The sequence below is a fragment of the Vicia villosa genome, linkage group LG5, assembly GCF_029867415.1.
Source record: "Vicia villosa cultivar HV-30 ecotype Madison, WI linkage group LG5, Vvil1.0, whole genome shotgun sequence".
Classification (NCBI taxonomy): Eukaryota; Viridiplantae; Streptophyta; class Magnoliopsida; order Fabales; family Fabaceae; genus Vicia; species Vicia villosa.
This window is the reverse complement of record NC_081184.1, coordinates 124,923,039-124,947,429: the sequence shown is the minus strand read 5'-3', so window position 1 is coordinate 124,947,429 and position 24,391 is coordinate 124,923,039. Positions and strand designations below refer to the sequence as shown.

Here is a 24,391-nt window from a genome sequence, read left to right as displayed (position 1 = left end):
TCATTTGAGTGTGCAAGTAGGTCCACCATATAGAGTCTCAAATTTTTGATAGATTCTAATTTTAGAAGGGTATTGTTCATTGCACTCTATATATTACTCATTTATTCTGGAAATTTTTTGAAAATACCTTTAGAATTCAGAAATTGGAATTCACAAGCATCCTAAACACAACAAACTCAATCTGAAAACCATGCGAAATACAAATAAAAAAAATCTCGAGATTGGAATCCGAGTTCACCATAATCACAACAAACACGATTTTACAACCACACCAAATACAAATAGAATATAAGTCTGGAGATTGAAATCCAAACACATTCATTTAAGTGTGCATGGGCAGTCTTTCCATCCCCGTTCCATTACATTTGAAACTAATTTCTCACTCATCTGAATCCAACATTTTTTCAACCTTGCTCTCAGTATCACTTATGTTCATTCAAACGAAGAACTTCGTCAACTTCAACTCATTTCCATTGAAACTAAGCCCATTCATCCTCACTTTTGATAAGTTTCTCATATTCTTACTTTTCTGATTTTTTATGCATGCAACTCTTCAATAGCTTAATAGATTATAGTTAAGCTACATTATGTTACATCCAATTGAAATACAATTCCTACTTAAATTTGGTATGAATTTGGAACATTTGAGGGTTCGAGTTGATGTTTGGTCTGATTTCTTCTCTCTGCTTGTAATCTTGATTTCAAACTCCAAACCCATAGTACGGATAACAAAAATATGAATTTCTTTATTTATCATTATGTTTCTTAATTCAATTTGCTTATACATTATTTATGCTTCTTTGACTATGACATGTCTTTTCTTGTTTGATTATAGAAAATGACTGACGAACAACAATGATACATACATGGTTAGCTGTGCCAACATGATTTAGTGAGTCAAGAGAGAGCTAAATCAATGTCAGTTGTTGGAGAAGTACCCACTACTCCCGTTCATGCTAAAGTACATGTAGATGATCCACATCCTAACAACCGAACCTAATTTTGTCCCACCGGATAGTTTTCTGGAAGTCCCCAAATACATTTCAATACTTCCACTATATGCACACCATGCTTATAGGAATATGTGAGAAGGAGAGGTAACATAATTATTTGTTTACTTTTTTAAAACATTTGTTTTATACTAATATAACTATCTGATATTGATGTATTTATTTTTGCAGTACCGTGAGACGTTGTAATGTATAAACCATGGTAGGAAGATATCAAATATGTTCTAGCAGATATGCCTTTAAAAAATGCTTCCTTGCATTCAAAAGAGAGTGTCTTAAAATGGACATATGTCTTCCATAGGCGTATTTCACGAGAGAGAGAGAGAGAGAGAGAGAGAGAGAGAGAGAGAGAGAGAGAGAGAGAGAGAGAGAGAGAGAGAGAGAGAGAGATAGAGAGAGAGAGAGAGAGAGAGAGAGAGAGGTCCAAAGAAGCCCAAAAATGTTCAGAAATTATAGAATTGTTGGATGACGCACAAGTCCAGAAGACCGTGGTTGATGTTGGTCTGTTTTACCCTAGAATCGTGAAAGAATTCATTGTAAACCTTTCAAAAGGTTTTAATGATGCAATAAGTTCCGAGTATAGGAAAGTCCACGTTCATGGAGACTTTTTCAGTTTTTCTCCCACCATTATCAATGAGTACATGGATATAGGAAAACTCATCACTGATGATCGTGTCCCCTCAATGGAGATTATTGAACAAGAAATTACTAGTAACATCCATGATGAATGACTGTCCAAAGGTCTACTCACTGCCTCAAACTTAAGTGTAAAGTACACCATCCTATACAAGATATGGGTTGCTAACTAGGCACCTACAAATCATGTATCAAGTATAACTCCAAGTATTTCTAGTTTACATTACTAAATAGGAACTACAACTACCTTTGAATTCATAGATTATATGTTTGATCAAGTGTTGAAACATGTCGAGTCTTTTTCCATTAAGCTTCCCATTTGTTTTTCGTCTTTGACATGTGGTGTTTTAATTAAGCAAAAACCTAATGTTGTGATTGGTGATGATGTTATTGGTGTTTTCCCGAGTCCTCTAAATTTCGGTTACAAACTTTTTGTTGGGAAACATTTCCCAAACATTGTTCTCCCCAATCTTCTGAATTTTGATGAATTTGGTCTTCCTACTAGAGATAATATTCCCGATGTTTTTCCATGTCTGGGCCTGTTAGAGGCCACCTTCTTAATTTTCATACGTAGGAGTCAAAATCCTTACAAGAAATGATATCTACCTTGACTACCAGAAAATTATGCTTTATGGTCTTATCCAAATGATGAACCCAAAGGTTGCTGATGCATCTACTTCCCTGATTGTAGGTCAAAATGTTGAGAAAGATGTTGAAACATTAAGTGGGAATTAAGACTAGGAAAGTAATGAAGGTGAATAAGATGTGGAATGAGACTGATTCCAGAGTTGGCACCTTTTAGTGATTTGTATATTGGCGATAAAGAATTTAAGTTTTTGTTCTTTTGATATTGTGTTTATGTAAGCTGTTTGTATGGCAAAATATTACTTATGTTCTATTTTCTCTATGCGGGTTAGTGTTCTTGGTGCTGCTTTTGCCATTGTGAGGGCTAGAGTCCTGTGATCTTTTGTGTTTTGCCCTTTGTTGGACCTAATAATTGTTCTTCTGATGTGTATGCCTCTAAGAGCTAGATGATTTGTTTCAATTATTTGTCCATTTATGGCAAATAGAGTGGGTAAAGGTACATTTCCTACATTTATGCAAGTGGTTTCCTCTTTAGATGCGGTCATTTTATTAACTTGCTCTTTACTTACTCCGTTATGTTTTGATGTATGGTGGTTAACATGTTATGTCTATACGGATGTTTATCTTGTGCTAGCTGTAATACGGTGAACTGACTTTTTATCGAAATGTTGCGGTAAGCAAGAGTCGCCACCGACTTTTATTTTATCCAAATTATCAGAAAGGCTAAAAGAACAGGAAAAAACCTTTTAAAAGAAATTTTGAGTTCGGGGGGTAATTTATGCAAAGGGAAGGTGTAAGGCACCCTTTGCATCCATGGTTTTCCATGGGCTCTTAATTGCTTTGCTCTTTTGAAAGAAATGTAGAAGAAGTGAATATGGACTTTAGCTCGTAAATGAGCGTAGCCATATTGAAGGTTTATGAAAAAAATATAGGAAAAGATTTTAGCCAGAGCAAGGCAATTAGGAGCAATTACCTTAATAATGTAGAAAAAACAAGTCTTTTAGCCTTTCAGGGTGAAAGGGTCTATCCATGCCATAAGAGGGCAGGAAGCCTTTCGTTTGGATGTTAACGGGTCATCGAGTTATAGTTCGCCATAAGACTGTCCCATGCCATAGAGAGGCAGGTAGTCTAAGGGAAGGATCAAAATAGCCTTTCGTATAGGAAACCAGAGGACACCTCAGCACTTCGTAGGCAACTTCGAGGGACGAGGTCATATTTGGCGAACTGAAGGCAGCATCATTAGGGACTTATGACCTTTGAATGAACTGAGGGCAATATTTGCTGAGGTATCTTCGTATTCGAGGGACATGGCTATTCTGCAAAAAAAAACAAGGCAACAGGCAACAAGAGGGGTACCATAAAAGGTGCGTGGGTGCAACAATCACGTGATTAATTCAGAAATTTATCTTATAATTAGTGAGGCTAATTCAATTCAAGGCTTGCACTCCCTAAGATTACTAACCACAACAATAATATAAACAGTAATAATAGTTAAAGAAATATGGGGAAGGGGAAAAAGAAACCAGCGGATCTGACTCAAGTAATAATTAAAGCAAAATAAATAAACCAGGTTAAGATTTAGGGTTACCGACTAATTCGAGCTTTGGCGGTTGGCTAACCCTGGAAATTGGAAAAGGGAGAAATAAACAGAAAGTAGTGAGTGTATGGCTAGTTCATTGATTAGAAAGGCAAAAGCAATTTAATTGAAATTAAAAGGCAAAATAATTAAATTAAATTAAAGGCAAAAATAAATATATAAAAAAAAAGAAATAGAGTCGGGGACTTAGCTTTTTGGTCGGGTAAGGCGCCTGGCTGAAAGATCTTGGTTAACCCTGAAAATTGGGCACAAAGAAGAGAAATTGTTAGTGCATTAAAATTCTCAATGATTATAATGTGGCGGATCAAACAATAAAAATAATAATAATTTAAGCAAACAAAAAGGCATGGCAAAAGGCCCTGAATGAGCAAAAGTTAAACAGGGTTAATGGGCAACACCTACCAGTAAACCTAAGGCTGCGGGGTTTATAAATGTATCGAAGTTAACAAAAGTATATAAAAAATAATAGTTTTTATTGTTTTAAAAAAACAATTATGAAAAAATTGTGGAAAAATTGAGTTTACGATTAAAAATAAATAAACAAATAATTATAAAACTTTTATGGAAAAAACTAGCTTATTGAATAAATACAACTAAATAAACATTTGAAAATAAAAAGGTTAAAAGAAAATAGATAAAAAAACAATTATGTAATTAAAAATAAAAAAAATTAGAAAATAAACTTAGCTGGATCCTGTGTGAATGTCCTCTGAGGGTGTATCGTGATCCTGCAACTTCCTGGGCGTCGGATCAAGAATGACGAACATCCAAAGGCACAGATCGGAAGGCGTACAGTAGGTCCCTTGCATGAGCGCTGCGTAGGATCTGTGAATGAACATACACAAGAAAAGAAAGAAAAATAAGTGGGGAGCGCTGGGGATCGATCCCAGGATCCCAGGGTTACCAGCGTGTGCAAACACCATATGGTCCACTCGTTTTAGTTGTCATGGAAACGCAACCATACAATCATAGATGTATCACGCTTTTCCTTTTGGTTTTCAGCGCAAGTCAAATGGTGGGTCCCTGTTGGTGGGCGTGAACGAATCACAATCGGAGAGAGAAAGGCAACATGTTGACCATCCAATCACGCTGAGCCGTGTGTGGGTGAAAAGCCTTTCCACTATTCATCTTCTTCCCAAATACACCCTGAAGATTTGCTGCGAAAAAGGCTGGGAATTAGCTACCAAATTTTCGTAGCTATGCCTGTGAAGATTGAAAACTCAAAACAACGCGTTAGATAAGAATCATGAACATCCAGATCCATTAAATAACATGTTTCAGACTCATTGGTGGTACTGGTGGGGTCTGAAACGGCCTGAAAGTTCGTGTACGAAGCTTCATACGCATCATGCCCTAACAATGGTAAGTGGAGATTCAAGCGCTTCTGGACCCATGCGATCGTTCCTATCTTCTCTAAAAGACTCAACAAACACATTAGAATGCCCAAAGTATATTAAAAAGCCCTAGTTTATAGAAACTGAAAATCATAAATATGAATAAAAGTGCAGGTTATGATATGGGCCTTCCATGTATGATCAATGTTCACAAATCACATATACTTACCTTATGCTGTCTCAGAAGTGGAATTGAGCCCTTGTTCGCCTCTGAATTTTCCTAGAACCGAGAATGCAACCATGCCCTCATTCTTAAAAAATTTGAAAGCTTTTTACTCTCCTCTCTTCCCCTATTTTCGTCCCCTAATTCTGTAGTATGCCTTGAGTATTTATAGTGATGAATTAGGGCAAAGTTTTGATCAAGAAATAAGATGATTGATTAAATAAAATTTAAAAAAAAAAGATTTGATTCAAACTATTCTATTTTTGTCTTAATCTCTCTCCAATCTCTTTCACGTGTATCATTAGTATTATGAATCAATTAGGATCAAATGAAATTAATCACACAATTTTGAATATTATTTTATAATTTTGTTTGATTTAATTTTGAATTTAAATGAATAAAATCAAAATTAAAAGAAATAAAAATCATAAAATGAATATAAATAGCTTTATGGGCCTTTCATGAGATCCTTATCACGTTCATAACTCAACAATATGGGCCCATTTGGAAACAATTGGAGTTTTGGACCTTTCCTCTTCATGCATATCCTTGAAAATCGATGAACTTGCACACCTTGCCATTTCCTCATACTTCAATATTTTTTCAAGTTCTTGGACTTTTTAGAATCCTTGAAGAGTCCTCTAACCAATGTTTTTGGTCCCATGTCAAAATGATTTTCCATGCTCCTTGTGTGTTCTCTTGAAAAAAAAATGACTTTTGGTTGACTTTTGAAAAGGACCTATAATGTTTTGATCCATATCTCTCAAATGAAGCATTTTTAGACTTGGCATGTGAGAGACAAAATTTTAGAGAATCCAATTTCCTTCAAAATGAGCATTGTATGGAAAATTTATGATGTTCCATGTAGGAGTTATGGCTGGTCAAAGTTCAGTTGACTTTCTCCTATGAAAACCCTAATTTAGAAACTTTGGAATTGTTGATTTCTGATCTTTCCTTGATGAAACATGATCAATTCTTGATCAAATGGTGAATGATACTTCAATATGAGGATGTTGACAAAAAATTAGGAGTTTTGACTGTACTTTGACCACAGTTGAGTTTTAGGTCAACCCAGTCGACTGTTGACTTTTTGAACAATTGAGTGATCAATCTTTTGAATTGAGACTTGAAACTTTTCATGGAGGTAATGTGAGACATCATAGACCATATGGGATGCCTTGGAGCCATTGGTTCATTGATTTTCCCTCAGAATAACAAAACCCTAATCCTTGCTTAGGAGAGGTGTCTTTGAACATTGTACCTTGATTTGAATTTGAACAAGAGAAATAGTATGGGTAAATTTTGGGGTATGACACTAGCCTATTTAAAAGTTAAGACCTACATAGAAGAATGCTATAAGAATGTGCATAACATATTGCACATTTTGATTTGCCTAAAAATTTGCCAAAGAGGGAGTTTTTTTTAGCACATGTGATTGTCAATATTTTGTAGGCAACATGTTAAGAAAGTGTCCATATACATTCTTATGCACACCAACAACAACACAACATAAAAAAAATTTATATATTAGTTCATGCGAAAGTGTCGAAGAAAAAATTGCCTGAAAATTAACAACCCCAATCTTTTTCGAATTCAAAACAATTATTTATTTTCTCGATAATAAAAGATTTAAAAAGAAGAAGACAAAAACAATCAATTAATACCAATGTTTTAAAAATCAGATCGGTCATCAAATCAGTGAGAATATTAGGTCACTGATTTATTGGTCGAACCATTGGGTCATTAGTCAAACTACATAATTAAATCAAATTAAATCGGATAACTCGATTTAATAAATCGGTCTCTATAACAAAACTATATATTTATTAAATTAGTGTAACTGGTTGACTCGGTCTCTAAAAAATATCTCTACACCTACAGAATTTCAAAATATCATTGATCAGTGCATTTTTATACACTTCCTTCCATGTTTGTACTCAAGCATTTCCTTGGTTTGTTTTGATTATTTTTATATTTTAATGTGTTTTTATATTTTATTTTATTTTTAGCTTTATTTAATTGTCGCACTTTATTTTTCAGCTTTAGCAGTTTGTACGGAAACGACCATAACTGGAGTTCCGGGAGTCTGATTGAGGCGTTCTAATAAACGCCGGAAAGCTAAGAGAAAGAGCTACGACTTTCATGTTGGAGTCAAAGTCATATTCGGAGACTATAATTCCTAGATTTGCGTTTGAAGCTGCAGCACTTTTTATTTTCAGTTTTGGGTCGCTAGTAGTGGGCCAGAGTTTTGTTTTTGACCCAGTTGGATTGTAAACCAGTTGGGTTGTTTTTCCCTTAGACCCTAGCAGCCGAAAATACTATTCTTCGTTAACTTTTCACGAAATAATTTTGAAAGCTTTGTACGAATGATGAGGAATTAATCCCCGAAGGCAATTTCTGCTGGTTACGGTTTCCAATACTTTGAGATTTTTTTAATCTTTAATCAAATTTCTTTTCCCTTTCAATATTAATCTATATACCTTGTTTGCTTAATTCGAGTTATATATAATACTATTGATTTATACCGATTGATTTATGTTCCTTGATTTTTATCATACTTTATCGTTGCTTAATCGTTAAAGTGTGTATGTTAGAATCACGTTTGCTTAATTCGTGATTGTGTTTAATCCGTTTGCTTTATTCGGAAAATAGGAATGAAACCTTATAATGTCAATTTCGCTTGTTAATTGGTGTTGTAATCGGTTGGGGAATAGAATCCGCTTAAGGGATTGAAGTTTATTGAACCAGTGATAAGTCGGTAACCGATTCAGTAGAATTGTCGTTTCAGCTTATTTTGATAATCACTTATTTAATCACTTTTTTCATTCTGTTATTATTAAATCGATCATAAACCAAACCCCCTAAACTGATCCGCGCGCGACAGCGGATTAAACTGGCGCCGTTGCCGGGGATTCTTGTGAATATTAACTGATTTTAGAGTCTTAGATTTAGTGTTCGTGCGTTTAGGTAGTAGTTTCCTCACGGTTTTGGCCAATTCGCGTTTAGAGTTGAAAAATTCAGTTTTTGAAAAAATTGTGTTCGATTGTAAAACGTTTTTGCCTACTGGAAGTAGAAAAATCGTGTGATCAATACTCCCTTACTCTAGAAGAGTAAAGGTATTCGACCCAAAATTGTCAAATTCATCGTTTTTCTATTTTTAATGAATTGTTTACTATTTTCATAGAGTCGAAAAAATCCAAAAAAATTCTCAAAATTCTTATTTCATCTAATTAGATTAAATTTTGTATTTTCATATTTTTCTGAACTTATTTTAATCGTGTTCCTTCATTCTATTTGTTTATGGCTGTTATAGGACATTGTTGGCATTTTCGCATCTGTTGCTACAATGCTTAATTGATTTTGATTCTGAACTTGATTTTGATAACATGGTTGATCAAAGAACACTAGGGCAGATAGCTGCGCTTGATGTTAATTATAATGGTTTATGTATTGAATATGCTGATGTTGTTGTTCCCTTTGAATTAAAATCTGGTTTAATACACTTGTTGCCAAGGTTTAGTGGTCTTGCAGGCGAGGATCCACATAAGCATCTGAAGGAATTCCAGATTGTTTGTTCTACACCATTGAGACCTAAAGGAATAACAGAAGACCATATCAAGCTGAGAGTCTTCCCGTTCTCACTTCAAGGTGCTGCAAAAGATTGGTTATACTACCTTGAGCCGAATTCTGTTACAGGCTGGAATGATCTCAAAAAAGTGTTCTTAGAAAGACTCTTCTCTCCCCAAGTTACCACTTTTGCATCTTCCGGACCTTCACTAGAGGACCTTGTCAAGCAAATGGCTATGAATAATCTCCAATTTCAGCAACAAACAGATTCTATTATTCAGAATTTGCAGACACAGGTTGGACAACTTGTAACTTAAATGAATTCCATGCAAGCTCAAGGATCAAACCAACTACTTTCCCAAAAAGTAGTGAATCTAAAAGGTCCTAATGTAAGTGCGATTTCCTTGAGTTTCGAAAATAGTGTTGAACCGGTTGAACTAGCACCAGAAAAAAATAAAGAGGTGGTTAAGTCCATTCCTAAAATTGATTTTGAAATTATTGATGACACTTATTATGATTTGTTTGCAGCTGTCAATTTTCCATCTTTTTCTGGTTTTGATGATGTTTACTCGTGTTCTGATTGCACTGACACTAACGTGTGTGTTGTTTGTGCTAAGATTAATGATGCTCTGCAGGGTGACATTTTTCCTACAGGTGAAGTTGTCGATGAAGTTGTTTATGCAGTTGAACTTGAAATCTCGGCTGCCCAAAACACACCATCCGTTGAACAACCACCTTCTTTAGAGTCTGAACTACTTCCTGAAGATTTAAATTATTCATCAAAGACTGAATTTGATAATGAAGAGAAATCATTGAAGAAACATAAGAATGGAATTGGATGGACTTTGATTGACATTCTTGATATTATTCCATCATGTAATGTGCATAAGATCTCACTTTCAGATGAAGAAAAATTAGTGAGGCAACCCTTTCAACCATTCGACACTTTTACTTTTCGGAGATTGTTCTTTGATCCTGGAATAAAAGGCGAAGGCACTAAAATAAATTTCAAGGTCAATGTACACCGTATTAGGCTATTCCATGAGAGCCCTACTTTGAAAGGGGAGGTTGTAAAAGAGCCTTCACTAGCAAAAGCTGTTTATGCGATCACATATCCTCCTTGAATACTCGGGTGTGTTCTTTCCTTTCTCTTACTCTTACTTTATAATTGAGTTCTTTTCATTGAGGACAATGCTTGTTTTAGTGTGGGGGAGGGAATTCTTTGTTTTTTTTTTCTTTTTTTTTTCTTGTTTTGTTTTCAGTTTAAAAAAATAAATAAATATGCATCGTTTTGAAAGTTTTAGGCTATAGATTGATTTGAGTCGAGTTTGCGGAGACTTGGGAAAAATTCACAAGATTGGTATCGTTTTAACACCGTAAGTCTCCTGCATATGGAAATTGATTTGAATTTTTTTATTATGTTTTAGCCTTAAATTCTCATTCTCTGACAGCTCTTGAGTAGTTTATTTCAGCAGTCGGCACCATCTCTCACACACTTTACGCAGGGAAGCCGATGAATATAAGTGAGTGTTCCGAAAGAAAAAGAAAAAAAAAGGGAATGCACCTTCTAAGTTTGGTGACCCTCACCCGGTCACTTAACCCAACGGTTGTGGAACCTTCAAAGTTGAAAATAAGACTCTTTGTTAGTTGGTTCAGCGGTTTTTGGTGCTGAACTTGGTAGGGAGGATTACGGTCCAATCCTCCGCAACTACAATTGAGTAAACAAAGGGTTATGCCACGTAAGTACCAGAGCCCCGTGCAGAAAAGGATCAGAGTCACTAACCGGTCGTTTTGCTATAAGTGTGTGGGGATAACGGGCTTAATGTGATTGCGCCTGAATGAAAAAGAGCAAAAAGGATGAGTAAGTTAGGCTATGGTATAATAATATTATTTGAATTGGTTTGTGTATTTAGGAGACTTATGTCTGCACAATTATAGATTAGTGTTCCTACGATATCCTTAGTGTGCAAGATTAGTACCTGTCGATGCAAACTTACCCGAAGAAGATTTGTAGCCTAGGATGAGTAACTGTTGATGTATTTGTGCTTTCTTTGTTTTGTTTTTCATTTTGCTCGGAGTGCAAAAGTTCAAGTGTGGGGGAATTTGATCAGTGCATTTTTATGCACTTCCTTCCATGTTTGTACTCAAGCATTTCCTTGGTTTGTTTTGATTATTTTTATATTTTATTTTATTTTTAGCTTTATTTAATTTTCGCACTTTATTTTTCAACTTTAGCAGTCTGCACAAAATCGATCATAACTGGAGTTCCAGGAGTCCGATTGAGGCGTTCTAATAATCGCCGGAAAGCTAGAAAGAACTACGAATTTCATGTTTGAGTCAAAGTCAGATTCGGAGCCTATAATTTCCAGATTTGCGTTTGAAGCTGCAACACTTTTTATTTTCAGTTTCGGGTCGCTAGTAGTGGGTCTGGGTTTTGTTTTTGACCCAGTTGGGTTGTAAACCGGTTGGGTTGTTTTTTCCTTAGACCCTAGGAGCCGAAAATACTGTTCATCGTTTACTTTTCACAAAATAATTTTGAAAGCTTTGTACGAATGATGAGGAACTAATTCCCGAAGGCAATTTCTGCTGGTTACGGTTTCCAATACTTTGAGGTTTTTTTAATCTTTAATCAAATTTCTTTTCCCTTTCAATATTAATCTATATACCTTGTTTGCTTAATTCGAGTTATATATAATACTATTGATTTGTACCGATTGATTTATGTTCCTTGACTTTTATCATACTTTATCGTTAAAGTGTGTATGTTAGAATCACGTTTGCTTAATTCGTGATTGTGTTTAATCCATTTGCTTTATTCGGAAAATAGGAATGAAGCCTTATAATGTCAATTTCGCTTGTTAATTGGTGTTGTAATTGATAGGGGAATAGAATCCGCTTAGGGGATTGAAGTTTATTGAACCAGTGATAAGTCGGTAACCAAATCAATAGAATTGTCGTTTCAGCTTATTTTGATAATCACTTATTTAATCACTTTTTTCATTCTGTTATTATTAAATCGATCATAAATCAAACCCCCTAAATTGATTTACTGTTGGTTAGTAATAATCAAGAATCCTTGTGAGAACGATATTCGAGTTGTCGTTACTGCTAAACTACCGTTTTTATAAATTATTCGTTTTTGATCTGTGTGCGATAGCGGATCAATCATAATTTCCCGTGTTCATTCTTTAAATTAAAATTCGAAACATAGTCACACACAGAACAAAATAGTACAAAATACAAATCCAAATAAAATTTTGAACAGCGTTTAATTGCAAACAAATGAAACTTGTTCCAAATAAGTCTTGAACAAAGTCTACTTATATTTTGTTTATTTAAAAAAAAAAAGTTATCAAAATGACGCCGTTTTGTTCGAGTAATAAAAAAGAATGCATTTAATCTGCTGATTTTTCAAAACTGCCGATTCATCGATTTTTATCAATTTTGGCCAGTTCAATAGTAATATTCGGTCCAGCAATCAGACCAGACCAGTGACCCTTTTGATTTCCAGTTCGTCTGCTCCGACCAGCCGATTCAATTCGATTGTTAAAACACTGCATAATACACATATTTCCATCTCCTTTGTCTTCAATATGAATTGTTTTTTCTAGACTTTAATTTTATGTATTCATCATTTGTTTTTTTCTATCAGTTTTCTTATAACAATTTCACATTTAATTTAATTATCATTTATATATCTATTAATCTTTTCTATATATAGTTTTTGTAATAACTTATTTACAATATTTCTTAAAATATGAGATTTCTCTTTCAAACACGCATGCATTTTTTTAAATTTTAGATATGTATATTAAGACTTTTGTCAATTTATAGGTTTTGTTTGGGTTGGAATAATCATTTGCATGCATTTGTTTCTTGAAAAAGATAAAATTAAAGAGAAAATGAAATCAATTTAAGAGTAATTTCATATCAGTAATATTAGGTTATTGTTTATTTTAAATTAGACAAAAATGATGGTGGAAGATGACGATGATGGATGGATCTAAGTTTTTAGGGATGATGAAAAATAAACATGGTGGATGAATTTGAGTTGATGACGAAGATGATGGACGAATATGATTTTTTTAGAGATGATGGAAGATGAAGATGATGTATAAATTTAAATTTTTTTAGGAATGATGTAAGATGAAGATGATGGTTGAATCTATGACAATGTAAATTGATTTGATTTTGAGATGGTGATGTTGTAGTTGGTTGAAGATAAAAAGATACGTTTTTCTTTCTTGTTTCATATTGCTGCATTGTGGTTGAAATAGAATCTAATCTTATTAAGATAATATTTTTTAAAAATAAAATAATTAAATATTAATATTATATTATTGTACATGACAATGTGAGTTGGAATTTCTTAAGGTATCTTTTTAGGAGGATGGATTTTGGCGCAAAGTGGAGAGGATGGATGGAGAAATTAATTTTCAATAGCAACATGTCGGTTCTTGTTAATGGTAGTCCAACAAAAAAGTTCGAGGTGGGTAAAGGATTGAGACAAGGTGATCCCCTTTCGCCGTTTCTTTATGTGTTGGTCGCGGAAGGACTTACGGGGTTGGTAAGAAAATCCATAGAGATTGGAGAATTTGAGAGCTTTTCCATTCATCGTAGTTGTAACATCGATATTCTTCAATTTGCGGATGACACTTTGTTGGTGGGGAAAGGGACTTGGAAACAAGTTTGGGCTATCAAGGTTGTGTTAAAGGCTTTTGAGTTAGCATCGGGGTTGGGCATTAATTATCACAAGAGCAAATTGATTGATATTAATGTGAATAATGCGTTCTTGGAAGCCGTATCAAATGTTCTTTCTTGTAAGGTCGAAGAGAGTAATTTTTACTTTCTTGGGATACCGGTGGGGTTTAATCCGAGGAAAGTTGAGACTTGGAGACCGATCATTTCCAAGATGAGAAAGAGGTTGTCGGGGTGGAAAAATAGATTTCTTAATTTAGGAGGAAGAATAACTTTATTGAAGTCTATTTTGAGTTCTTTAACCGTATTCACTATGTCCTTTTACAAAGTGCCGAAGAAGGTGGAGAAAGAGCTAACGAGTATCCAAAGTAGCTTTCTCTGGGGAGGTATGGATGAGAAGAGGTGTATTCATTGGATTAGGTGGAGGGATGTAACTCAACCTTTTGAAAAGGGGGGGGGGGGTTAGGGGTTAAAGACATTATGGATTTTAATTTGGCTCTTTTGAGTAAGTGGAGGTGGAAGATTCTTCAAGGAGTTGATTCTCTTTGTTTCAAAATTTTAAAGGCTCGATATGGTGATTTAGCGGTGAAGATTTTGGGAGGCGAAGTATCTTCGAAAGAAATGAGGAAGGCGTCCTTTTGGTGGAAGGATATCGTTAACATAGGGAGTAAATCTAATCTTGATTCTTTTGCTTTCTCTTGTAGGTTTTTAACTCATAATGGGTTTAATACTCCATTTTGGGAGGCGAATTGGTTGGAGGGGATGGTTTTGAAGGATGAGTTTCCGGATCTGTTTGAGGTGTCGCGTTTAAAAGGGGTATCGGTGGCGGCTATGGGGGGTTGGGTGGATAGTGAGTGGAGGTGGGGGGACTTAGGTATTCCGGAGGATTGGTTGGATAATTCTTTAAGGTTAGCCGATTGGGAAAAAGTAAGGACTATTTTGGAGGCTTTTGGGAATTTGGGTGAGGAGAAGGATGGAGTGGAGTGGATGCCCAATAGCAGTGATGGCTTTTCGGTTGCTTCGTGCTATGAGGTTTATGCGAGCAAGCGTATTTTATATGGTCCTAATTGTAGATTTTATGAGGCGAAGGGGTTGGTTTGGAAGTCGGAAGTGCCTTTCAAGATTAAGGCTTTTGGGTGGAGGCTTTTAGCTAATAGGCTTCCAACAAAAGATCTTTTGGTGCTAAGAGGTGTCTCGATTCCTTTTGATAATTTAAAGTGCTCTTTTTGTAGATTTCATTTGGAAAATCGGGATCATTCTTTTTTTGCTTGTTCTTATGTAAAGAATATTTGGAAGGAAATAGCGTTGTGGATAGGTAAAGGGGGGATAGAGAAGGAGGAGAGCTTGTCGAGTTTTATGGATTGGCACTCGTTTTGTAAATCAAAAAAGATAGATGTAAAGAAGTTAGATATGGTATGGTTGGCTACGGCGTGGTCTATTTGGTTGGGTAGGAATGGGGTTTGTTTTAGGGAAGAGGATTGGAATTTTGATGACTTGGTTTGGAATATCAAAATTCTGGTGTGGAGGTGGTCTTTTTGTGGAGAGATTACTTATTATAATTATTCTTTTTACGATTTCGTCAAAGAGCCTTTGCGGTTCTTGTCGTAATTATAATTGTTTTGTAATTTTTCTTGTAGGGCGTCTGCCTTCCCTATTGTAAACAGGTTGGAGAACTCTTAGTTCTCCGGTTTATATAATATCTTCTTTCCTAAAAAAAAAACAGGCAAAAACAAACTTACTAGCAAGTTGTTAGTAGTAGATCTTGGCCATTGAATATAAATATTATTAAATTAATGGTGAAAAAAACATCTTCTCCGTAATGGCCAAAAATAGTCACGTCTATGTCTATCCTAAATGCCACCCTATAAATAACAATGCAAGACAACTTCACCTCCAAAATTATTTGCAATATTGTTCATATTATTTTGTTTCCAATCATAATGGATTCATCATCTTCTTTACACATAGCAATGTATCCATGGTTTGCCCTGGGCCACCAGACTCCATTTCTCCACCTAGCAAACAAACTAGCAAATAAAGGCCACAAAATAACCTTTTTCATACCTAAAAAAGCGCAATCCATATTAGAACCATCCAATCTCCACCCTCATTTGATCACATTTGTAACCATAACAGTTCCTCATGTTGAAGGTCTTCCTCCCAATGCACAAACAACTGCTGATGTCCCTTACCCTTTACAACCACACATCATGACCGCCATGGATCTAACAAAACCCGACATCGAAACTCATCTCACTAATCTCAAACCTCACATTGTTTTCTATGATTTCGCACATTGGATTCCATCTTTAACCAAGCGTTTAGGCATCAAAGCTATTCATTATTGCATTATTAGTTCAGTCATGGTTGGTTACACTACAACACCAGCTAGGTTTTCACAGGGAAACAATTTAACTGAATTTGATCTCATGAAACCTCCTCCTGGTTTCCCTGGTTCATCTATCAAGCTTCATAGTCATGAAGCAAAATCTTTGGCTGCTAAAAGGAAAGAAACTTTTGGTAGCAATGTTCTTTTCTATGATCGACAAGCCATTGCTTTGAATGAAGCTGATGCATTAGGATATAGAACATGCAGAGAAATTGAAGGACCTTATCTTGATTACATACAGAAACAGTTTAACAAACCGGTTCTAACTACAGGACCGGTTATACTAGAAAAATCAAATTCTATTTTGGATGAAAATTGGTCTACTTGGCTTGGTGGATTCAAAACAGATTCAGTTGTTTATTGTTGTTTTGGAAGTGAATGTGTTTTAAGACCAAATCAATTTCAAGAGTTAATGCTTGGTCTTGAGTTAACTGATATGCCATTTTTTGCAGCTTTGAAACCACCTTTTGGTTTTACAACAGTTGAAGAAGCATTACCGGAAGGGTTTGCAGAAAGGATTAAAGGAAGAGGTGTTGTGTATGGTGGTTGGGTTCAACAGCAACTGATTTTGGAACATCCTTCTGTGGGGTGTTTCATTACACATTGTGGTTCAGGTTCTTTGTCTGAGGCATTGGTGAATAAGTGTCAATTGGTTTTGTTGCCAAATGTTGGTGACCAAATATTGAATGCTAGGATGATGGGAAATAGCTTGAAAGTTGGTGTGGAAGTTGAGAAAGGTGAAGACGGTTTGTATACTAAGGATAGTGTTTGTAAAGCTGTGAGAATTGTGATGGATGATGAGAATGAAATCGGTAAAGAAGTTAAGGCTAAGCATGGTAAGATTAGAGAGATGTTGCTTAACAAAGATCTTGAGTCATCTTATATTGATGATTTCTGCAAGAAGCTTCAAGAGATTGTTGTGGAAAATAATTGATTTATCTTTATGCAGTAGTTTATGTAGTACTATTTCCTATTTTCGGGGTGTTATGGAATATCTTCCAGGGTCTGTCATGTTTGTAGGGTGGTACTAAATTAAATGCTGGATTTTCTTTGAGTACTTACATGTGTCGCTATCACTTCAAAAGAATACAAGCACCTGTGTCCCAATACAAAGTTCAACAAGAGTTGGATCTCTTGCATAATAAATAACTTAAACATTATTATTTAAAGCTAATAAAATGATTGTAAAATGTTAAAAAATCGTCAATTCATTATTTGATAAAAGAATATAAGGTATGATCCTTTAGGATATAAGATATGGGGTTGGTAATCCAATTTGCCAAATTACAAGCATTATTTCGCCTAACACTCGAAACAAACACTCTCGCAACAAAATCTCGGTATTTCTCAGACATTTTCTACAATTTGGATTCCACCCTTGAAGAGAATATCATTTCTTTTAAACCAAATAGACCAATATGATGCCAATCAATTATTCCCTTTAATTTCTTTTGAAAGGTCTTGTTATGCTTTGTAATAGAAGCTTTCCCACCCCCAAGTCAATACCAATCCAATCATACACACCCCTCAACAATTGGACAACAGAGGAGCAAATTGAGAACAAATGATTAATTGTCTCTTATTCTTCAAAGCATAAGGGACGGACTAAATTATGATTGCTGCTGATTAATCCTCGTTTTTGCAATTCCATTCTTGTGTAGGCATCCTGTTTAGAAATAGTCTCAATCCAAACAAACAAATATTACTCCTATTAAATTTTAAGTTTTGATATTGATATATTAAATTTTTCAAAAAAAGAAGAAGTTGATTTGATGAATTTTTTGAATCGGTCGGTTTTATGAAAAATGGTTTGCATTCTTTGGTTCGAACGATTCAATCCGATTTTTTTTAAATTTTACTCCGGTTTTGACCCACTAACGGTTTCGAAAGGTTGACCGCATTAGATTCAGTTTCGATTCCCAATCCAACCGGTTAAACCGACCATATTGGTTTGGTTTTTTAAATATTGTGTGAAACCGTGAAAATTAGCTGTGTTTGTTTTTTATTTTTAGAATTTGTACTCACACCATTGTCTTCTCAAGCGATATATGTTTTTCTTGACTTTTTATCCTTCTTGAATTCCAAGGTTTTCTATATTTCCGTTTTTTTATAATTAGACACCCGAAAGAAATTGTTCATCCCTAAAGCGAGGATGCAATAATTTTTTTTAACCTTTTTGTCATATAGAAATTTTTTGTTGTGTTATTCATTCCATTCTTCTTCTGGTTTTGTAGTAGAAATGAAAGGATATATTTTTACAACATTCCATACATTTACACGTTATGCTTCCAGAAAAATTTGAATTCTAATCTTCCAAATACTGTAGCATTCACCGGTAAATTTTGGTGGTTTATTAATTTTGATTCTTTTCTTCAGAAAGGTTGTGCGAAAGCCATTTTATCCTAGATTTAGAATCAAATTACCTTAATCTTCTCTAATGTCAAATGTAACTATAGAATGCAATCTAAGAGGGATGTGAATTAAGGTTGTCCAAATTTTCAGATTTCTACGCTATGTTCTTAACTTTCTTCAATATGAAAAAGATGTGTTCTTACTCTTAGCAATAATGTAAGTGATGAATTTTAAAGAGCGGAAAATAAATGATCTTTAGTTTGAGCAAAATGGTGTTTTGAGATTGGTTATTGGCACGGATTAAGGGTCAAGTGAGCTTTGGATGAGAGGAATGTTGTGCAGACCCGGAGTCTTGTTAGACAGTCTCAATTTTTTTTGTATCTTTGAAATAAGTACTCCTTTAATATTATTGGTTTCTCTTTGATTATAAAAAAATATGGTTCACCGTATTTATAAACAGTGAATATGGTATAGGTATACGATTTAGTGTTAAAATAACATTACTCTTTAATATATTGTAGGAGTTTAAACTTTAGTGATATATATGTTATGCTATCTAATGTTTATAAATATATAAGTAAGTTTGATTTTTTTTTTTTTTTTTGTATATTTGATAATTAATATATCTAATTTATATGGACTAAATACATTAACTATCAAATGTAAAAAAAATAATTTAATTTTTTTATAATAGTAACTAAAAGGTGTACACATTTTTCATACAATTATTAGATATTCAATTAATATTATATACAAATATGGTTAATACACACTAAAGGACAATTAATTCACATGGTTGAATTAATCACAATTTTGACCAAACATTAAAATAAGAGCAATATTATTCTTACAACCACTTTATACACTCACTACAAAAAAAAGCTCATTAGTGACGTGAAAATCACGCCACAAAATGAAAAATCACATCACAAATCAAAATTTGCGACGTGAAAAATTACGCCGCAGGAGACAAGGTGGCAACTCAATAGTGACGTGATTTTCACTTCACTATTTAGTTGTTAAGAGAATCTTCAGTGCGACGTGATTTTCATGTCACTAATTAGTGACATGTAAATCACGTCACTAAAAATTACAATTATTAAATAAAGATATTTAAAGGTTGCGACGTGATTTCCATGTCACTATTTAGTGACATGTAAATCACGTCGCTAATATATATTTTTTTTAAAAATTTAAATTAAATTAATATATATATATATATATATATTAAATTAAATTAATAAACTAACTATTGTTGAATGCAGTATAGGGCAAGCAACAAAAAAGATTTGAAAATATTGATCCGAGAATTATCATCCTCAGAGATGGAGAGATGTCATTCAACAGTTTCTACAGTTTCGAGCTTGGGTTTGAATGAGCAAAAAGTAAACAAATATATAGACAGGAAAAGAATAAACACATTCTTAGAAGAGAAAGAACTTATCAGGAATGTAAATATATTCACTCTTCACAAACATACACTTACCAACCCGTTATACTCAACCTACGATACTCATCTATGACATCACGTATCTCTCACATAAGCGTCCATCTATGGAGCACAAACGAGATAATCTCACAACTAAGGTTATCTCTAACGCAAAGTCGCGAGAACATTCGTATTCTCGCGTCGGCGATCTCTCGCGCGCCGCTCAAACACGAAAGCATTACGAACAGATACAAACGGTGAATGCTAGCTCTAAATCTATCTCTAGAGTTCAGAACCAACATATTATCATCCTAGATAAGAATTCAAGAAGTTTATCTCTAAAGCACCCCAAATCCCCAGCATATAGCAAAAATCCAGGATAATATCAACACAGATTTGTAAAGCAAGTTAAACATAACATTATAATCGGTAAATATACATAAGATTCGAGTATCTATACAAACAAACCCAACACAACAGAAATACACAAAGAAGAGAAGAGATAAACCAAACATCTCGCGGGTTGTCAGCTCCGATTGATGAGAAATCCACTTCTGATCTTCCAAGTGCATGACCCGGTGTTGTTTTCTAAGCCAATCCTACTCTAAGAATGAAAATGATGGAGTTGGGACTAAAACTTTCCCAAAACCATAACCCTAAAATGTATCAAATGAAGAAATATAAAGAAAATTCTGAGCAGGTCCGCTCAGCGGACCCAAAATTGCATCCAGCCTCTGCCTTGCTCCGCTTAGCGGAAGACAGCAAAAGTGAAATCTTGTTTTCGCCATAAGTTGAGAACCGTAACTCTGAATTGCGCCCGGTTCGAAGCGTTGGAAAACTTATTCAATGCTCTATCCAATAATGAATGAATGGAAACCAAAATGATGATTTTGGTCATCCTTATTTTGAGCCTATGGAAGTCCGCTTGACGGTGGCTAAGCGGGCTTGCACCAAAATTGCGAAATCGAAGTCGTGTCTTTGACACTTTATTCCTCAAGGCTCCAATAAGCATGAATACCTATAAAAACAAAGGAAAAACTATAAAATGGTATAAAAGTATATGAAAATACAACTATTCACAAAGTATACGTATTTATACACAAAACGAGGAATTATTCAAGCGGTATTAACAAAAGTATCGATAAGTGCAACTATTTACATACTCAAAATATCGACATTTTGGCACTTATCAACTATATTAAAATTGATAAATTAAATTAATAAACTAAATATATAAAATTAAATAAATTAAATTAATAAACAAAATATACTAAAATATATAAATTAATAAACTAAAATTATAAACAAAATATTACTAAATATAATTATAAATTAATTAATATTTTACACAAATTCCAAATCAAAAGTAATAACAAAATAAAAATTAAATTAAATCATCAATCAGTCCGGGTCGGGAAACTCATCATCATTTCCGTTCTCTTGATCAGTCGGCGCATAACCACCCACATTTTGGTTTTCACCAAACGATTGCATAAATTGCCGCATTTGGGCCTTGTGGAAAGAATAATGTGGTGTACTTTTCGTTTATATCGTATCCACAGGGATTATTGCGATATTACCGCCGTTCTATAGCCTATTTTGTCTTGAGTTAATGTTACTTTAAGTTTGGGTTTGCAAAAGATCATTCACACTTTTAGTAGCAAAGAGTAAAGTAATGAAAGTTCTAAGTTAAAGAAAATGTATCAAGATTCGATTTCATCGACCTAAATTTGTATGTTTCCTTATAAATATACGTATTTGAACTCGGTAACGATCAATATAATTACGTATCGACGCCTATATCGTCCGTGTCCGCAACGATATAGTTAGATTTACCGTATTGTTTAACCGACGATTTCTCCACCGTTTAAACAATACAAATAACGTTTTAAAACCGATACTAAGTAAACATCAAACGTTAAATCCATGTCTGCAACTTATAGTTTGATAAATGATAGAGTTAGGTCTAGATACAAACATTGATGTCTCAAACATTTATACCATAGAAAAGATTTAATAAACAAACTAAACCATTTATATTGATCATCACATGTTCATACACAATATATTCACAAGAAATACATACAAAAAGCTAGGAAGATTACATCTTATCTTGATACAAAAGAGATTTAGCTATCCATGAGAATGGTAGCTTGCTCAAGAAGTAAAGGATGAAGATCAACAAGCATCAAAGGCGATTAATCGACGATCAAGGCTTCGAATCTTCAACTCTTAGTTTGCTACAGTGTTTTGTGCTCTTGGTTCTCTCTCAAAATATCTCTCTCTTTTGTTCAAAGTGATCTGGCCCCTAATCAAATAAACAAAGCTTCGCAGACCGCGCTTAGCGCGGTGCAGCCCGCTAAGCGCGCTATCAAAAATTGTTTAAACCGCCCAACCGCGCTAAGCGGCCTCCAGACCTCGCTTAGCGCGGAACTCTCTGCCAGAACTTCCTTCTTTTCTTCAAAACCGCGCTTAGCGGGCTCAACCTCGCTTAGCGCGCTTCCACTTTTCAGCAACCCTTGGCTTTGATTTGGAACATCATCAAAATCCTTTTTCCATGGTCCAAGCTTCCAATTATCTGTAAAAACTACAAAATCCACACAGATTGCAAAGATAAGAACTATTCAACAATATTATAAATATAAGAATAAATATATACCAAATGATAATAAAATACTACTATTAACCACAAAAAGACTTGAAAGTTACCAAAAATTACCTAAGATATTTACACAAATTGATAACTAACAACTCTCCCCAACTTAAACCTTTGTTTGTCCTCAAACAAGAACAAATATAAAAACAACAAACAAAACCAAGAGAGCACAAGCTAAGACAAGAACAAATGGGTGGTTCAAATTCCATAAGCAAACAAGTAACATCTCACCCTTGCTAAAATAATACCATGATTGAGATACTAATACTAAATACACCTTTGATGAAAACAGTTCCTAAAACAAAATAAGTTCAAAATTGAATCACAACCTACACACTTCTCTATTAAGAGACAAAATTGAGGATCCTAACACTCACACAACAATGCTGCCAACATTCAGAATCAATTATGCATTTATCTACACAACATTTATATAAAAAGCGTAAAAGCAAGAATCACAAAGACTTTAGGGTTGAAACTTGGCTTGGTTAACAAGGAAGTGTCATTTCTCAAGGCAATTGAAACGAAAGGGTCAATTCCTAAGAGAGCATTCAAATCACGATTATATCCACACATTCTTATCAACCGATCACACAATTTTATTGCTCAAGAGTTCATCACTTTAATATAAAAGACACTAGCTATATACAAAGCTTTTTTTTTCTTTTTCTTTTTCTTTTTCTCTTTATTTCTCTTTTTTTTTTCTTTTTCTCTCTTGAGCAATCACTTATTTTCTTCTCCCCACCAATACACCAAGATAATTTTTTATTCTCCCCAACTTGAATATTACCACCACATAATCACGAATGCTCCCTATTCTGAGGCGAAAAGGAATCAATCCTAACCACGTTTCATGGTGCTTTTCAAGGTTAAAAGAAAGTCATCAAGATTCAAATAAAAAATCGGCAATTATAAGGCATGACATGATACCGATTGAATCTTGGCAAAACGGCTCAAAGTGGTTAGCAAATACTCACACACTCACCGGGTAGGTTATATTTGGAAGAGAAGTTATACTCGAAATGCGAAACAAAATGCTTTGATCACTTTCATGCTTTACACAATTAAAATAAAAACGCAAGATTAAACATAATAAACACGAATTAAACGCACATTGTTGGTAATCACAAAATAATATATATAGGTACAATGGAAAGGCTCCTCACACTAGTTTTAGAACTAAAATGATTCAATATTGAACTATATTTGTTAAAGAAAATATGACATCTAATTTGTACAATTACAAGCATCTAATTCATGGTATATTAAAGAAACGATAAAAAAATGTACCTTGCACGTACTAATTTCACATTATATCATCACCGCCCCAATTGGATGTAAAACTTGCTCCCTCAAGGAAACACTTTCACAAGGACAACAAAAATTAAAAAAAAACACAATTGCATATGTTCATAGAAATAAAAGCAATTAAACTAAAAACTTAATAATTTAAAACTAACACCAAAAGGTGTCACAATATCCAAAAAGGCATAGCAATGCCTAAGGTTCAAAATACCTCATCCTATAAAAGGATGGAACAAAACATAACAAAGCTAATGTCAAAATAAAAAAAACTAGCACTAAACATACTAATAGCACTAAACATAAAATATAAAACTACTCATCCTCATCCTGATTTTCTTCCACATTTTCATCCTCGCCACCTTCCTCCTCCTCAGGAAATGGACTGACCTCAGGCCAATCAGCATAATCCACCAAGTCTTGGCGAGAACTCCACGGATGAGCCACATGGGGCTCCATCATTTGCAACCTCAGCTGAGACATAGAATCATGCAAAAACATGAATGCTCTCTGATGCGCCATACGAAATGCCAAGTTTTCTTCTCTATCAGGATTACTACGACGGCGAGCAGGGCGAGCAGCAGCAACAGGAACAGCTGTCAACCTGGATAAA

General features: G+C 34.4%; 2 protein-coding genes across 2 annotated transcripts; both read left to right on the top strand.

The window, feature by feature from the left end:
- The first annotated feature begins 13,399 nt into the window (after positions 1 to 13,399).
- Positions 13,400 to 15,347, top strand: LOC131605347 (uncharacterized). Its single transcript, XM_058877718.1, has 3 exons — positions 13,400 to 14,052; positions 14,355 to 15,168; positions 15,288 to 15,347. The coding sequence occupies exons 1-3, from the start codon at positions 13,400 to 13,402 to the stop codon at positions 15,345 to 15,347; spliced, it is 1,527 nt and encodes a 508-aa protein (XP_058733701.1).
- Positions 15,348 to 15,525: 178 nt separating this feature from the next.
- On the top strand, positions 15,526 to 17,036 carry LOC131607239 (UDP-glycosyltransferase 79B30-like). The gene has a single exon (XM_058879258.1). The coding sequence runs from the start codon at positions 15,591 to 15,593 to the stop codon at positions 16,971 to 16,973; it is 1,383 nt and encodes a 460-aa protein (XP_058735241.1). The 5' UTR covers positions 15,526 to 15,590; the 3' UTR covers positions 16,974 to 17,036.
- The last annotated feature ends 7,355 nt before the right edge of the window (positions 17,037 to 24,391 follow it).

Excerpts from the sequence above, each read along its gene's own strand:
- LOC131607239 (XM_058879258.1), top strand. The coding sequence starts at position 15,591 with ATGGATTCATCATCTTCTTTACACATAGCAATGTATCCATGGTTTGCC.
- LOC131605347 (XM_058877718.1), top strand. The coding sequence starts at position 13,400 with ATGTCGGTTCTTGTTAATGGTAGTCCAACAAAAAAGTTCGAGGTGGGT. Across the intron at positions 14,053-14,354 it reads GGAGGTATGGATGAGAAGAG|GTTTTTAACTCATAATGGGT; the intron begins GTGTATTCATTG and ends TTTCTCTTGTAG. Across the intron at positions 15,169-15,287 it reads TTTGGAATATCAAAATTCTG|GGCGTCTGCCTTCCCTATTG; the intron begins GTGTGGAGGTGG and ends TTTTTCTTGTAG.